This window comes from Cervus canadensis, chromosome 20 (genome assembly GCF_019320065.1).
Source record: "Cervus canadensis isolate Bull #8, Minnesota chromosome 20, ASM1932006v1, whole genome shotgun sequence".
NCBI classification, from domain to species: domain Eukaryota; kingdom Metazoa; phylum Chordata; class Mammalia; order Artiodactyla; family Cervidae; genus Cervus; species Cervus canadensis.
In genome coordinates, this window is record NC_057405.1 from 59,183,495 (window position 1) to 59,201,200 (window position 17,706).

The 17,706-nt window shown below is 38.1% G+C and overlaps 1 protein-coding gene across 1 annotated transcript in view; it reads left to right on the forward strand.

Annotated features, from left to right (window-relative positions):
• Nucleotides 1–2,919: 2,919 nt before the first annotated feature.
• The window catches only part of RPF2 (ribosome production factor 2 homolog), a 33,197-nt gene continuing 18,410 nt past the window's right edge, over nucleotides 2,920–17,706 (forward strand). The window contains exons 1-6 of the mRNA XM_043439365.1: nucleotides 2,920–3,031; nucleotides 5,930–6,062; nucleotides 7,176–7,213; nucleotides 9,983–10,022; nucleotides 15,829–15,910; nucleotides 16,507–16,583. Of these exons, the coding sequence (XP_043295300.1) occupies nucleotides 3,009–3,031; nucleotides 5,930–6,062; nucleotides 7,176–7,213; nucleotides 9,983–10,022; nucleotides 15,829–15,910; nucleotides 16,507–16,583 (393 nt within the window). The 5' untranslated portion in view covers nucleotides 2,920–3,008. The remainder of the gene's footprint in view (nucleotides 3,032–5,929; nucleotides 6,063–7,175; nucleotides 7,214–9,982; nucleotides 10,023–15,828; nucleotides 15,911–16,506; nucleotides 16,584–17,706) is intronic.

The window sequence follows — 17,706 nt, forward strand, 5'->3', positions numbered from 1 at the left end:
GAAATTGCCTTTTAGATAAAACATGAAAAGTGGAAGCAACAAAAGAAAAAAATGACACACTGGACTTCATCAAAATTGAACTTTTTCGATTCAAAGGACACTATCTAGGAAAAAAAGACATCTATTCAATTGGAGAAAATATTTGCAAATTATCCATCAGATAAGGGACTGGTATCTAGAGTATATGAAACTATTGCAACTCAATAAAAAGACAAAGGATCTGAGCAGATATTTTTTTGGAAGAAGATATGGTTAATCAACCTATGAAAAGATGCTCAAAATCACTTGTCATCAGGGTAATACAAATGAAATCCACAATGAGCTACCACTTATACCCACTAGGTAGGATGGCTTGATGAAAAAAGATGGACAATAGCAAATTTTGGAGATAAGTGGAGAAGCTAGAACCTGTGGTTAATAGAATAATGCTCTCCCCAAAACACGTCCACGCTCTACACGCAGGGATCTGTGAATATGTTACTGTACTTGCCCAAGGGAATTTGCTATATGATTAGGTTAAGGATTTTGAGATGGGGGATATAATTGTGGATTATCCAAGTGGGCAACATGTAATTGCAAGAGTTTTATAAGAGGGAGTCAAACAAGTAACAGAGAAAAAGAAGTTATGCCAGTAGAAACAGAAGTTCGGGTGATGCCTTTTTAAGATACAGGAATACCAACAAATGCAAACAGCTTATATAACCTGGAAAGGCAAAAGATTCTCCCTCCAGTTTTTAGGGGGAACGGAGCCCTAGTGACAATTTTAGACCTGTAAAATTAGGCTGCTGGTTTCTAGAGGTCTCAGTTCAGTCACTCAGTAGTGTCCGACTCTTTGCCACCCCATGGACTGCAGCATGCCAGGCTTTCCTGTCCATCACCACCTCCCAGAACTTGCTCAAACTCGTGTCCATCAAGTTGTTGATGCCATCCTCTGTCGTCCCCTTCTCTTCCCACCTTCAATCTTTCCCAGCATCAGGGTCTTTTCCAGTGAGTCAGTTCTTTGCATCAGGTGGCCAAAGACATTAAGTGCGGTCAGCTTCACCATCAGTCCTCCCAATGACTATTCAGGACTGATTTCTTTGAGGATTGACTGGTTTGATCCCCTTGCTGTCCAAGGGACTCTCAAGAGTCTTCTCCAACCCCACAGTTCAAAAGCATTTTTTGGCGCTCAGCTTTCTTTATAGTCTACCTCTCACATTCATACATGACTACTGGAAAAACCATAGCTTTTGACTAGATGGACCTTTGTTGGCAAAGTAATTTCTCTGCTTTTTTATTTTTTTCTCTGCTTTTTAATATGCTGTCTAGGTTTGTCACAGTTTTTCTTCCAAGGAGCAACCATGTCTATAAGTCTAACATAATAAATTTATGTTATCTTATGATAGTAAATTTGTGGTAATTTGTTACAGTAGCAATAGAAAAACCAATTCCAGGCCCTTTTACATTGTTAATAGAGATGTAAAATGGTGCAGGCAGAAAAGTTTTACAGTTCCTCCAAACGTCAAACAGGGTGGCCTTGTGCAATTCTACTTTTAGAGAATTAAAAACAGAAGTCTACACAAAAACTTGAACATGGATATTCAAAGCATCATAAGGTATAATCTTAAAAAAAAATGGAAACACCAATGTACATGAATTTTTGAATGGATAAGCAAACATGGTATATCCACAGAATGAACCATTACCCAGTTCTAAATAAAGAAATGAATGTACTGAGGATGAAGTACTGATACATGTTACAACACATGTGAACCATAAACATGAGCACATGGGAACATAGTAAGTGCAATAAGCCAGACAAAAAAGGCCACATATTGTATGAATCCATTTATATGGTATTTTCTCAATAGGCAGATCTATGGAGACATAGAGGTTACCAGGGATCGGCAAGAGTGAAAAGTGGGGAGTGCTACTGGGTTATGAGAAGGGTGATAAAAATGTTTTGAAATTAGTGGTGGTAGATGAACATCTTTGCAAATACACTAAAAACCACAGAAATTGTACACTTTACAGGACTAACATGGTACCCGAAATATACAATTGAAACATGGGGCAGTAAGGATCTTAGTATTATTTTCTCCATACCTTTTATATGCTGGGCACCATGGCAGTTATAAACTCTACCTCACTGATCTCACAGTTTTCTCAACGGTGCATATTGCACATTGATCATTTTAGTGACTATGTGAGTACCTACCACACCATCAACCTTTTTATCATCCTAGGGGATTCCTAGATGAACAACACCTGTTCCTTGAATAGCTGGTTCCAGATACAGACATGATAGAGGCTCAGACCTGGGGCCTTTTCCTGCAGTGCTGCAATGCTTGCACCTGGACAAAAGTCTCCTCTCCTCCAGTAATAACATACACAGAAGCCATAAGAGACTAAAAATAACTGTGCATGGGCAGTTGGAGCAACTTATGGACAAGATTTAAAAAAACCACACACCCACACACACAAAACTCAACTGCCACTTATCTAGAGCTGGGAGCAAAACTATGCTAGTGCACTCAACACCACCTAAGAGGTGAGCCACCCCTCCAGGCCACCCCTGTACACACCCTGTCTTCACGCCTTATAAGGAACCAGCTCACCTGCCCCGACCCCTTCCCAGCAAGCAAGGGAACCTGTTACTTGGTTTTAGTCCCTCCTGCAGGCGCAGCAGCCTCCCAAAAACCTAGCCTTAATTTCTTGGCTGGCCTCTCCAATTTCTATTGATTGAAGGAAGGCCAAGAACCCTGACCAGTATCATACACAGGTGTGTACATCAAGTTCCTAGAAGCGAGCGTTAACTCTGAAAAGAACCCACGCAAAAACCTGTAACCAAGGGAACATAGTCCCTCCTCCCCAGCAGATAGCATCTCCAGGGGTCCACTTCGGCCCCAGGAAGTGGCGTCACAGGCAACTTCCGTTTCCGGAAGTTCGGTTCCGCCTCCGGCAACACACAGCCCTATCGCGTAAGCGGGCGGTACACGTGCTTTCACCGGGTTCCCCCTGAGGTAGCGATGGACGCTTTGGATAGAGTTGTGTAAGTGCGCTGGGTTCTTTTCCCGGGTAACGTTGGCGCAAAACGGGCTCCTGTAGCGGGACGGAGTGTCAGCGCTTCTGCCGCCCACGCTGCTTCCTCACACCCGTTGCCAGTCCGGGTGGATGGAGCAGCTGGTTTGGGTCTCTCTTCGTGCCGCCTGAGGGGAGACGGAGAGCGGGGAAGTCCGCGTGTGGGAGCCCCGAGGTGGAGGTGGCACCAAGGCTTTGGCAGCTTTTATCCTAGACAATTGGGAATGTCTCGGTTTTCGCAGATGTGTGAGAAAGGCGTTAGAGTGAGGGGCTCTGAGCACTGGCCTCGAATCTGACAGATTTAGGTGACAGACCGCTTAGAGCTTTGTGGTTGGGTCATTTCGCGTCCCTAAATTTCAGTTTGCTGTATAAAGTAGCGTTTATAATAGTCATTCTTCATAGAACTGTGAGGATTATTTGCGAGAATGTGGGTAAAGGCTTTGTTTCAGCGCAGAGAGATGCTCATTTCCTCTTTTTCCCAAACTTGTACATGTTTCTTGAGTTATCCTTGGGTAATCGCTGCTCTAAATTCGCCCAGAAATTGTTTCTCGATCTCCTAAATAGTTATGTGATTTGCTATGGTGTTTTTTTTTTTTTTTTTTTTTTTTTTGCGGTTTACCTGCGTTAACGTATAATCAAAAGGACAAAATATTCGTTTGGTCATTAATTCTGGGGTTTTTGCCCATTTGCTGTACGCTCTGTAGGTCTGGGGGCTGCGAAGATGAGTAAGACTAGTTTATTGTCTTATTGGGGGATAAACAGCTAATAAAACGTACAAGGTGTTTGCATTAGTTGCTGGTTCGTTCAGTTCAGTCTCTCAGTCGTGTCCGGCTCTTTGCTACCCTCTGAATCGCAGCACGCCGGGCCTCCCTGTCCATCACCAATTCCCGGAGTCCACCCAAACTGATGTCCATTGAGTCGGTGATGCCATCCAACCCTCTCATCCTCTGTGGTTCCCTTCTCCTCCTGCCTTCAATCTTTCCCAGTAGCAGGGTGTTTTCAAATGAGTCAGCTCCTCCCGTCAAGTGGCCAAAGTATTGGAGTTTCAGCTTCAACATCAGTCCTTCCAATGAACACCTAGGACTGATCTCCTTTAGAATGGACTGGTTGGATCTCCTTGCAGTCCAAGAGATTCTCAAGAGTCTTCTCCAACACCACAGTTCAAAAGCATCAGTTCTTCGGTGCTCAGCTTTCTTCACAGTCCAACTCTCACATCCATACATGACTACTGGAAAAACCATAACCTTGACTAGATGGACCTTTGTTGGCAAAGTAATGTCTCTGCTTTTTAATATGCTGTCTAGGTTGGTCATAACTTTCCTTCCAAGTAGTAAGCGCCTTTTAATTTCATGGCTGCAGTCACCAATCTGCAGTGATTTTGGAGCCCCCCAAAATAAAGTCAGCCACTGTTCCACTGTTTCCCCATCTATTTGCCATGAAGTTGCTGGTTAATCAGAAGTAATAAACCACATGGAATATGCAACATACAGCACTTTTATTGGGTTATGGATGCACTAAATCTCTCTTGGTATGACTTAAAAAATAATGTGTATCTTTATCAACCAGTAAATGATTAGAAGCTTTATATGTGCTTGATATTTTATCTGGAGGAGAGTTTTTTAAAGTCTGTATGGTAAAGTATGTGTGTGTGTATTCTGTTTTTCTTTTCCTTCCCGAAGTGTACATGGAACCGGAAGAAGGGCAGATCATAGTTATTTAAGAGAGGAGAAATTATTTCTGTAGGTGGCAGATGGAAAATCAAGATTCTCACTGTAGTGTAAGTGGAGGTGAACAACGTAATGTATAAAAGCCTTCTACTGGATGTGACAGAATATAATCAGAATAATGGGTTTGTTTTCCATATATGGTATAAATGTGTATGGCCGTGTGTATATGTTTGTCTGTGCTAGGTCTTTGTGGCTGCGAGGGCTGCTCTCTAGTTATGGTGCTCTGGTACCTCACTGTATTGGTTTCTCTTGTGGAGTACAGGCTCTAGGGCACACGACTTCAGTAGTTGGGGTTCCTGGGCTCAATAGTTAATGGTGCCCAGGCTTACTTTTTCTGCAGCATGTGGGATCTGCCCGGATCAGGGATCGAAGCTGTGTCTCCTGCATTGCAGGTGGATTCTTTACCTCTGAGCCACCAGGGAAGCCCCTGTTTTCCTTTCATATTTTGCAGGATGATTGGTCTAGGTGAGTTTTTAAATGTAGCTCATTTTGAAGATTGGCCTACATGCCACCCTGTGTGACTTTGGACAGATTACCTCAGCTGACTCATCTGTGAAAGATTGGGCCTTAATAGACTAACTCTGTAATAAAGTGTCAGTTGTTGTTATTCTCAGTTGGTGGCAATAGGATTTGACTTTATCAGTGGTGATATTGGAGTGGGACATTGGCTACTTCCTGGCAGGCATTGTGGTCTTATACCTGGAGGAAAGATAAGCAGTAATTAGCCTCCCTGTGCCCACAGGTTGACTAGCAGTTGCTGTGCACTTTATTATGTTAGGGTGCAGAGTACTGGTTTGATTGCTTTAAGTTTAAAGGAAAAATAATAGGGTAAAAATAGCAACAATATTCACTTGAGTCCTTGTTTTTTTAATAAAAGATTTAGAAAACAGTAATAGGATGCTGGAAATATAAAAATGGAAGTCTTTTTAAAGACCAAATGTAATGAAATTAATGCATTTAATAGTAACAACTGAATATATTTTGTTAATATTTCCCCCAAAAATGAGATTTTGTGGAATCCCAAACTAATAAATGTTATATAATGTCTCTTTGAAGACATTTCAGAATTTGCATATAAGTCTTGGTTTTTTAATATGAGGAAAATGTCTTAAGTTGTTATAAATTGTGATTTTTCATAACAGAAAACCCAAAACAAAAAGAGCCAAGAGATTCCTTGAGAAGAGAGAACCGAAACTCAGTGAAAATACTAAAAGTGCTATGTTGATTAAAGGGGGAAATGCAAATTTAACAGTAACACAAGTGCTTAGAGATGTGGTAAGTATATTTATATATATATACATACTTTTTAAATGGCATTGAAATCATTTTAGAAAGTTTTTAGCATACTAATTGGGCTGCTGAAAAATATATAGGTAACTTTGCCTTGCCTCAAGAAATGCTAACCTTAGAAAAAAAGCTAAAGTTGGAGGTTGTTTGCCTTGCCAAGGCACTGACTACTGGTTTTCCTTACATCTCCCTTAGTAAATTTCACCTGATTTCAGTGACTGGAATTTGATTTCCTCACATTTCAAGAACATATCTAATTTGTAAAATGAGCTAACTGCGTATTATATCTATTTATTTTTTCAACAATACCAGTGCTGGATACTGGGGATTAATATTTATATAAGACACAATCTCTCCCTTCAGTGAGCCTAGTGAGAGAGACAGACAAGTAGAAGTTACAGCAATGTGAATGATGTGCTGTGCTGGAGGTATGCACGGGGTAGGATGGGAGTCAGTCAGATAGTTCAGTCGCTCGGTCATGTCTGACTCTCTGCGATCCCGTGGACTGCAGCACGCCAGGCTTCCTTGTCCATCACCAACTCCCAGAGCTTAACTCAGACTCATGTTCATCAAGTCGGTGACGTCATCCAGTCATCTCATCCCCTGTCACAGAGTAGGATGGGAAGCTGAGTTAAAATCCCATGAGGGTTGCCACACAGAGTGGGCTTCCTAGAGATGACAGTTAAGCTTCATTTTTGAAGGAGTTGAAACAAGAAGAGGAAGAGAAGGGCTTCCAAGGCTGAGGCAAAAGCTTGTACACAAAGGGAGTGTGAAGGAGCATGACACATTTGGGGAACTGCAGATAATTGGGGGTGGTTAAAGGAGAGCAGGTTAAATGAAGCTAGAATTTAGGGAAGTGACGGGAATCATTTAAATTGGATAGAATATTGAAAGGGCATAGAAATTTTTAATTAGGAAAGTCCTAAGAATATTAAGCTTGTGTTGCAAGTTATATGTGATCAAAGGGGAGCCATGCAGAAGATATCAGAATAGGATTCAGGAGCTAGGATAATCTTGCATAATGACTGTTACAGTGCTTCACTTTTATCTCTGCTTTTCAGAATATGTTTTGTTTTGAAAGCTATAAATTATGTTTTACAGTATGCATTGAAGAAACCATATGGCATTCTGTATAAAAAGTAAGTGTGATTTCTTTTACTTATTTAATTACATTGTTTCATTATAAAAGTAACAACCAATCACTTTATGGGAGACTTAGAAAAATATTTTATTTAAAAGATAGTACATTTCCTTACATACATAGCTATGAGTATTTCAAAATTTCTTTCTTTACCATCTGTGTATTCATTTGTACTGAACATCCTTACAAAGCTGTAATCATAGGATGTATGTATTACTTTGAAATAGTAATAGACTTACAGAAAAATTGCAAAAATAGTAGAGTTCCCATATACGGTTCTCCTATATCTCTTAATGTTATAACTTCTGTAACCATAGCACAGTTATCACAAGTAAGAAATGAACATTGGGACAGTAATTTGTACACACTTACTTTTTAATCACAGGCTTGATTTCGTTCATGCCAGTTTTTTCATTAATATCCCTTTCCTCTTCTAGGATCCCACATTGTGTTTAGTTGTCATGTCTTCTTAGTCTCCTCCAATTTATGACAGTTCCTCAACCTTTCCTCGTCTTTGATGACCTTGACACTTTTGATGAGTACTTGTCAGTTATTTTGTAAAATATCCTTCAGTTTGGACTTGTCTTATATTATGAATAGATTGAGATTGTGCATTTTTGGCAATAATATCACAAAAGTGATGTGCCTTTTCAGTACTTGATATCTTCTTACTGGTGTTGTTAAGTTTGATTAAAGTGGTGTCTGCCTAGATTTCCCCACTATAAAGTTGTTATTGATATTTTCCCCTTTGTAATTAACAGACGTTTAAAGGAGATACTTACAAGTTTTTAAGTAATCCTAGTTCTCCTCAAACTTTTGCTTATTCATTTTAGCATCCATCGGTGAATCCTGTCTACAGCAGTGCTTACTGTGTGGTGTAGTGGTTTTCTATTTCCCTTCATTCCCTCTATATTTATTAATTGGGATTCTGTAAGGAAAATCAGTCCCTTCTTCTCATTTGTTTAAATTACTTATTTATGTCGGTGTGGACTGTATATTTATTATGTTCCTTGGGGTTTAATGCTGTCATGATTTATTTTGTTGCTAAATTGTTCTCCCTTTGGCCATTGGAATGTCTGTCAGGTTGGCTTGTGTGCCCTTTCAAAATGCCCCTATGTTTGAGCACTTCCTTTCTGGCATCACAAGATGCTCTGTGCTCATCTTGCAGTTTTCATTGCCAGGGCCCTGGAATCAGTCCTGGTTCCAGACACTGGAGGAAGATAACTTAGAAACAGAGATCTGGGCGTTAAGTAGGCTCAGTTGCTGCTGGAGTGTCATCACTCTTCTAGCAGACAAGAGTTTGAAAATGTACATAGGTACATTAACCTATGCATGTATGCACATCTGTATTTGTTTATATTTTATATTTATCTATATATTTAAAAAGCCCTGAGGTGATACTGATATTTCCTGATAATTCATGAGTTCATACTATTGATTTCAATTCCACTCCAATACCAGAGACTTCATTTGAGCCTTTCTCCTTTTCTTCTTTGTAATTTCTGTCTTCTGTTTACTTGTGAAATGCTTTTAGCTGTTAATCATAAATGCTGCAGTAATTTTTCCTGATTTGTCTTGCATCATTTTTCTAAATAACTTTTTGTATTGATTATAAAAGTAATATATATTTATCTTAAATAATTGGGAAAAGAGTAAATAATCACTCATAGATAAACACTGTGTATATTTTCTCCTCATGTAGTTTTGTGTCTGTACATCTATTTTTTTTCTTTAAACAAAATTGAGATCATGTTGTATATATGATTTTATTTCTCTTTAAATTGGTAAAAATTATGAACTGTATTATATTTACATGACTAAAAATTCAAAAATATACAGTGAAAATATAAATATACACTCTCCTTAGAACAACCAGCATCATTAGTTTTTTGTGTCTCTTAGCAGAGTTTCTTCATGCATATTAGAACAAACCTTTTGCATGGGAAGATAGCGTTCTACATTTCTCTATCCACTGTTTGTCCATCTCCACTGCTACCACTGCCGGTCCAGCCCACCATTTTCTTTCTCTCCTGGATTACTGTGATAGCTGCTGACTGACCTCTTCACTCTTGCTATACTACATTCCATCCTCACATAGTAGACAGAGCAACCCTTTAAAAAGAACATTTGAATCCAGTCATATCACTCTCTTGTCTAAAATCCCCCTGTGCTTCCTGTTACTCTTTTAATAACTTACATTCCTTACCTGAACCAACCATGACCTTACATTTTCTAGACCGTGTCTTCATCTTTGACCTCATATCCCACCATTAACTCTTTGTTCATTAAGCTCCAGTGATGTTTGTTGTCTTTCTGTTTCTTGACTAGTCTAGACTTGTTTCCGTCTCAGAATCTTTTCTTACTTGGTTTCCTCTTCCTAGAGTACTCTTAACCTCAAAACTTTTCCATCGCTAACTCCTCATTTATTAGGTCTCAGCTCAAATAATCATTTTCCATTCTTCACACTAACACAGTGCCCTGTTTTATTTTTGTCACAACAGTTAGAACTTTTTGAAATTGTTTATTTTTCCCCTAGAATATAAGCTCCATGAAAGCAGGGATCTTGTTTGACATGGTATTATGGTATCCCTAGCTCCTAGAACAGTGCCTGGCACTAAATAAATCTTTGAATGAATAAATATCTTCCAGCTTCTTTTTTTGATCATCTGAATATATAATTATCTTTATTTAGTATTACTACCTTATTGTTATGGGTTAATTGCTTATTAAAATTATTAAAACTACAGTCATTTTTCTTTAACACTAGGAAAAATATTACAAGGCCATTTGAGGATCAGACATCATTGGTAAGTACAAGAATCTCTGATTTAAGAGGGCATACAAGTGATTATTCAGCCTAATTCATTTAATTTAATAGTAGTCCTAACTTATGATTTTGAATTAGAAATCATCCTGTTACAAAATTTTGATGCAGCATACAGGGGGCATAAGACTTTTTTATTTCCAAAAATACTACTATAGATCTTATGCTTCACTATGGATAGTATGTGTTCATTACCTGCGTGTATATTGATAGAATTTTAAAGAGTTAATTATACTTTAAGTGTATAATTGTATAATGGATTGTCCAAAGGAAGTTTGTTATGGATCTGTTTTTATAATGCAAATTTGATTTTTAAAAATTTTGCTTTTTTTCGGGATTGGGAATACATGTAAATCCATGGCTGATTCATATCATTGTATGACAAACCCACTGGAAAAAAAAAAAAAAAATTCTGCTTTTCTTTTTTCGAATATTTTTAAAACAGGGAACACTACCTGACTTATTGCTAAACATGAGAACATGATTATGTTCTCTTGACAGGAATACCATTGCTTGTCTTATTTGTTTGTTTGCTGCATGGCATGTGGAATCTTTGTTTCCCCCGACCAGGGGCTGAATCCACTGTGCCCCCTCTGTTTTGGAAGTTTGGAGTCTTAACCCCTGAACTGCCAGGGAAGTCCCATAGTTTATTCTTTTGCTTAGTGAATTTAATAAGAAAAGTTTTTGAATAGAATCTGAATAACTACTTAAAAAACTGAAATTGAGCATCTTATCCTAATGTGGCATCTAACTGCAGTGAAAATTATAATAAGAAAAATACTGTCAAAATAAACATCATTTTTTAATTAAGTTGCTTTTATCACAGTCTTGAATTTTTCAGTCACTTGTTGAAGAGATCGTGAAAGTAAAAATGTATATAGAGTCTAGCTCAGAATTTTCTCTCTTCCATACATGACTTATCCAGAGCTGGTTTTATTTTGTAATACCATGGTGCTTTTAGTTGAGTGACCACTGTGTAGAAGTATTATGTTCTAGAATCTTTAGCATTTTGTATTTTTTTTTAATCTAGTGTTGATAACGACATTTTTTCTTATACTTGACATTATGGCTTTTCCCCTCTTTGATCTTCTACTTCCAGAAATAGGAGATATTTCATTGGCTGTAATAAATTTCATACTGCTAGAGCTCCAAATGGCTGTGGAAACAGTGGTCATGTTAGAAATTTGGTTGATTTCCTCCTGACTGTGCATCCCCCAGTAGCACACTTCTTATTCTGCAGTCTTGGAATTGTGCACAGGAGCTGGGGAATATACTTCCTGTGGGCTGAATCCCTGTTTCTGTGAGGCTCATGAGCTAAGATGGTTTTTACAATTTTAAAGCTTTTTTAAAAAAAGTATATAGAGAGTCTAAAACATTTATTATCTGGCCTTTTGGAGATAATTTGACTTCTCTTGCTCTAGAATTTTAATAAAAAGTGGACTTTATGGAGAAGGATGACAGATAAGTACTACATATAGGCCTCCCTGGTGACTCAAGACAGTAAAGAATCTGCTTGCAATGCGGGAGACCTGGATTGGGAAGATCCCTTGGAGGAGGGCATGGCAACCTGGAGAATCCCAATGGACAGAGGAGCCTGGGGGGCTACAGTCCATGGAATCTCAAAGAATCGGACACAACCGAGCGACTTAGCACACACACCACATATATACATGTATGTGAAAGGCAGTTTATGGAAACCTTTGGGATGTTAACATGAGAATATAAAAGCAAAATTTTTTTAAGAAAGGATTTTCACCAATTTGGACATTTAAAAAGCTTTTTTTGAACACCTGTTTGGTGCCAGACCCAGTGTAAATTGCTTTCACATATGACATCTCATGTGGTTCTTGAAGATTTTTGCAGGAGGTGTTACTGTCTTTGATTTACACATTAAAACTGATACTCAGAAAGGTTGACCGATCCCATAGTAAATGGCAAAGCCAGAATTCTTAGACTTTCTGACTCTATCCTCTACATAGAGAGTAGAAAGACAAGTAGGTAGTTGTTTGTCCCATTTACTTCTTTCAACACTGGAATGAATGATAAACTAGGGACCCACACCTCAGGTCTTGGACTCAATAAAGAAGTTGAGGATTATGGTTGCTTCACATGTTCTTTAATTATTTGCCATTAATTTAGGAAGCTTGGACTTCTGTGATGATCCAGTGGCTAAGAATCTACCTTCAGATGCAGGGAATGTGGGTTCCATTCCTGGTCAGAGAACTAAGGTCCCATGTGCTGTGGGGCAACTAAGTCCATGTGCCACAACAAGGACCTAATGAAGCCAAAAATAAATGAATAAATAAATTTAGGAAGCTTTTCCAACTGTACTGGAACTAAATTGGAACATATTCAGTCTAATTTTTGTGCTGAGATTGGGACTCTCTGTAAACTGAATCAAAGTATCAATATGTGGGGTGTAAAGTATAGGTACTAATGTAGAAGAAACTGTCTAGGATACCCCATAACTATATTTCCACTTCTCTCAAATCTGTAATGGAAGTCAGTACTTTTGCAAGCCAAATGGAGGAAAATCTCTTACTGGTAGGAACATCATAGATCTGTCAGTTAGTCCTTGCTTGGTACACAAAGTGAAACTAGTCACAGATGGAATGGTGTGGAGATTCTAGGGCAAGATTCCTGCATTGATGAAGTTTGCAGTGAAAAGTAGTTAAATGCCTTGTAAACTCATGAGTATATTTATAGATATCCAAAAACACCATATTGATTAATTCACGTAAGTCCGTAGTATATTCATGTGTGTCCTGTAATGGAATACTTCATGTGCTATTTCAAAATAACCGTATAACTGAAAATAAATGGCCTTTTAAAATTTATTAACCTAGTAGTTTTCATTTATTTTTAGTCTTTAACTTACATCTTTTCCCTAAGGACCTCAAATTTTAAAAAGTTTAAATAAAAAACTGCAAATAAAGACTTTTTCCTTTGTTTATTCCTGTCTAGTTTATTATGTCTTCTTTAATTTCCGCTGAAAAGACTCATGGACATTTTGCTTTTAGTTTAGAGATACAATTTTTTTTTTCTTTTTAACTGAAGTATAGTTGATTTACAATGTTGAGTTAGTTTCTGGTATACCTCAAAGTGATTCATTTATACATATATATGTTCTTCTTCATATTCTTTTTCATTATGGTTTATTACAGGATATCAAATATAGTTCCCTGTGCCCTATAGTAGGACTTTGTTGTTTATGTATGATAGTTTGAATCTGCTAATCCAAACTCCTAAATTATCCTTTCCCCACCGTCTTTCCCTTTTGGTAACTGTAAATTTGTTTTCTGTGTGTGTGTCTGTCTTGTAAATAAGTTCATTTGTGTCATATTTTAGGCTATACATACAAGTTATATGCTGTTGTCTCTGCCTTCAGTTATTATGGTCACCTCTAGGTTCATCAGAATTGCTGCAAATGACATTATTTCATTCTTTATGGCTGAGTAGTATTGCACTCTGTGTGTGTGTGTGTGTGTGTGTGTGTGTGCGCGCGCGCGCCACATCTTTATCCATTCATCTGTCGATGGACATTTAGGTTGCTCCCATGTCTTGGTTGTTGTAAATAGTGCTGCTATGAATTTTGGGGTGCATGTATCTTTTTGAATTAGAGTTTTCTCCAGATATGTGCCCAGCAGTGGGATTGCTGGATTATGTGGTAGCTCAGTTTTCAGTTATTGCTGGTGGCTTTTTTGAATTAATTTATTGTTGACTGTGCTAGGTCTTTGTGGCTGCACAAGCTTTCTCTAGTTGTGGTGAGCAGGGGCTACTCTGGTTGCAGTTCTCAGGCTTCTGTTTGCAGTGGCTTCTCTTGTGGAGCAGAGACTTCAGGCATGTGGGCTTAGTAGTTGCAGTTCCCAGGCTCTAGAGCACAGGCTCCATACTGGTGGTATACGGGCTTAGTTGCTCCGTGACATGTGGGATCTTCCCAGACCAGGGATTGAACTCTGTCTCCTACATTGGCAGGTGGATTCCTTACCACTGAGCCATCAGGGAAGCCTTGTTTTTAGTTTTTCAAGGAGTCTTCATACTATTTTGCATAGTAGCTGTACCCAACTTATATTCCCAATGGTGTAGGAGGATTCCTTTTTCTCTACACTCTCGCCAGCATTTTTTATTCATAGACTTTTTTATTTTTGCAGGTCACATCATGTGGTATGTGGAATCTTAGTTCCCCAGCCAGGGATGGAGCCCATGCCCCCCTGCAGTGGAGGCGCAGTCTAAACCACCAGACTGCCAGGGAGGTCCCCTAGACTTTTTTATAATAGTCATTTTGCCTGGTGGCTTAGTTGGTAAAGAATCCGCCTACAATACAGGAGACTCAAGTTCAGTCCCTGAGTTGGGAAGATCCCCTGGAGGAGGAAATGGCAACCCACTCCAGGATTCTTGCCTGGAGAATTCCATGAACAGAGGAGCCTGGTGGGCTACAGTCCATGGGGTTGCAAGAGTCTGACATTACTTAGCGACTAAACCACCACCAACACCACCACATTCTGACTTGTGTGAGGTGGTACCTCACTGTAGTTTTGATTTGCATTTCTTTAATAATTAGCTATGTTGAGCATCTTTTCATGTGCTTATTGGCCATCTGTATGTCTTCTTTGGAGAAATGAATATTTAGGTATTGGGTCCATTGTTTGGGTTGGTTTTTTGTTTTTATTGCGTAGTATGAACTGTTTGTATATTTTGGAAATTAAGCCCTCATTCGCCTCATTGTTTGCAGATATTTTCTCCCATTCCGTTGTCTTTTTTCATTTTGTTTATGGTTTCCTTTGTTGTGCAGAAGCTTGTAAGTTTGATTAGATCTTATTAATTTTTGCTTTTATTTGAGTCTTTAAGCCATTTTGAGTTTATTTTTATGTGTGGTGTGAGGTGTGTTCTAACTTAATTGATTTACATCAGCTGTCTGGCTTTTCCAGCATCACTTGCTAAAGAGACTGTCTTGTCTCCCTTGTATATTTTTGCCTTCTTTATTGAAGATTATTGACTGTGGGTCTGTGGCTTTATTTCTGGGCTCTGTCTTCTGTTCCATTGATGTGTAGTCTGCTTTTGTACCAATACCATGATGTTTTGATTACTGTAGCTTTGTAGTACTGTCTGGAATGTGGGAGGGTTATGCCTCCTGCTTTATTTATTCTTTTTCTTCAGGGTTGCTTTGGCAGTTCTGGATCTTTAGGTCCCATATAGGGACCTAAATTTTATATATAGGTCCCATGTAAATTTTAGGATTATTTGTTTTGGTTCTGTGAAAAATATCGTGGGTAATTTGATAGGGATCACATTAAATCTGTAGATTGCTTTGGATAGTATGGCCATTTTAACAATATTAATTCCTCCAATCCAGAGTGTGGGATGTCTTTTCATTTCTTTAAATCATCTTCAGTTTCCCTTGTCACTGTCTTAATGGTTCTCAGCATTTAAGTCTTTCACTTGCTTGGGCAGATTTTTTCCTAGGTTGTTTTTTTTCTTTAATGTGATTTAAAAAGGGATTTTTTTTTTCTTGTACTTTCCCTTTCTGGTATTGCCGTGTTAATATAAAGAAATGCAGCATATTTCTGTATGTTAATCTTGTATCCTGCTACTTTGCTGAATTCATCAATCAGTTCTAATAGTTTTTGTATGGACTGTAGGATTTTCTGTATTTAGTATCATGTCTTTTGCATATAATGACAGTTTTACCCCTTCCCTTCCAGTCTGAGTACCTTTTATTTCAGAGAAGTTCAATTCTTAAAGTTCTTATATTTATGCATTGATTTAATGGAATTTCTTTGGTTTTACAGGAATTTTTTTCAAAGAAGTCAGATTGTTCTTTATTCATGTTTGGCTCCCATAATAAGAAGCGGCCAAATAATCTAGTAATAGGTAAATGTCATTTACTTTCTAATACTTTTATTTTATAGAGTCAGTTCTGTGGCTCAGATTGATGGTATTCAGGAGTAACCAGTAAACACTAAGCTAGTTTTTTATTTATCTACCAGTCTGCAGGTAAAGGATGGGCATGTTAATATCACCTTTGATCAAGTTGTAGAGGTTTTTTGACTATGAAACATATATCCTAAAATCAATATTAGAGTTAGGAAAAAAAAAAAGTATCATACTTTCTCACATAAAGTGATCCCTTCCTAATAAATACCTGTGTAATAAACATATTTGAAAATAAACCCTTGCTCTGTATTGAGACTTGGGTTGGCACAGTCACTGACTCAATGGCAAGTTCATTACCCTCCATGAACTTTCATTTGCTCTTCTGTAAAATAAGGAAGTTTGACTAAGTGATCTTTTAAGATCCTTTCCAGGACCAAGGTTGTAACAGTTCATTCTAGGTCGAGTTGAAAATTTAAGAAAGAAGGAACATGTCTGGGAGATAAAAGGACAAAAAAAAGAGGCAAATAAGTAGGTGAATATAAGGCGGCTCTTGGAAAAATAAATGATTAAAAGAGAATTTATTTTTTTTCTAGGTCGTATGTATGACTACCATGTGCTGGATATGATTGAATTAGGTATTGAGAAGTTTGTCTCCCTTAAAGATATTAAGGTAAGATAATTGATTTTTTAAAAAAATAAGCATTTTATGTTGTTCTTGGGCAATAGTGACATCTTGTGGTGAAGAGTAAGGATACAGTTTTGTAGCTTAAATGAGAAAGAACTTGGTTTTTATTCTAGTGTGCTCTAAAAACTAAAAAGCACAATTTCATTTTATCTTTAAAAAGAGGAAGATGTTTACAGTGTATAACACATATGTAGGCAGTTAGAATTCAGAGTTGTTACTAACTCTCCTTTAGGCCCATAGTAGAAATGCTGTCCTCTCCCTCTGTACCTATTTTGGGGAACCTTTAGAAATTTCACAGTTTTCAAAGTGAACCCTGTTCTAAACACGGGAAGCTCTAGGTGATCCTAGAGTATTTTGGCTGCTAGCCATCAAATTGCTAGCTCACTTCTCCCTTGAGGACTGGCACCTTTGTGTCTCCTTTGTTTGGGATTATGAAATAGAAAGTAGTAAATAGTTTTAGAAAGGCAAGAAAACTGTCCTAATGCAGCTCCTGGATCCAGATTGGGCTTCTGCTCCCTCTGACCTCTGCTCCTGGCTTAATCTAGTCCAACAAACACAACATTTCACTTATGACCTCTTAGCTGCCCTCTGTGGCCGAAATTATTTTCCCTGTTGTATAGATTTGGTGACAGAGGCCCAGGGGAATTCTGTTGATGACCTAGGGTCATACATATAGCAAATGGTACAACTAAGATTAGGACTCAAGGACTTTGGTTCTATACTTGATCTTAGCCAAAAGGCTGGGGAGCATTAGGACTCAAGAATTTTGAAAGAAAGGATACTGAAGTCTTTAATGGAAGGTTATGTAATTGTTCTCAGTTTATGGATCTTTGAGGATCTTGGTATAGTTGAAAGAATTATAGCAAATACATAATCACTCCTTTTCCCAGCCTCCCCTAAGAAGAGGACATGCCGTTTAGATTTCCTGTAGATTTGAAAAAGAGCTTTTATCAGATCCCCACTTAATCAGCTACATGAGCCTCCTCAGGTACAGGGTAGAACAGTGAGATTGGATTTAGAGACAGAGCACTTGGATTTGAAGCCTTTGTTGGTCATTTAGGTGACATTTGTGACCTGACAAGTCAGTTATTTCCCTGACCCACAATTG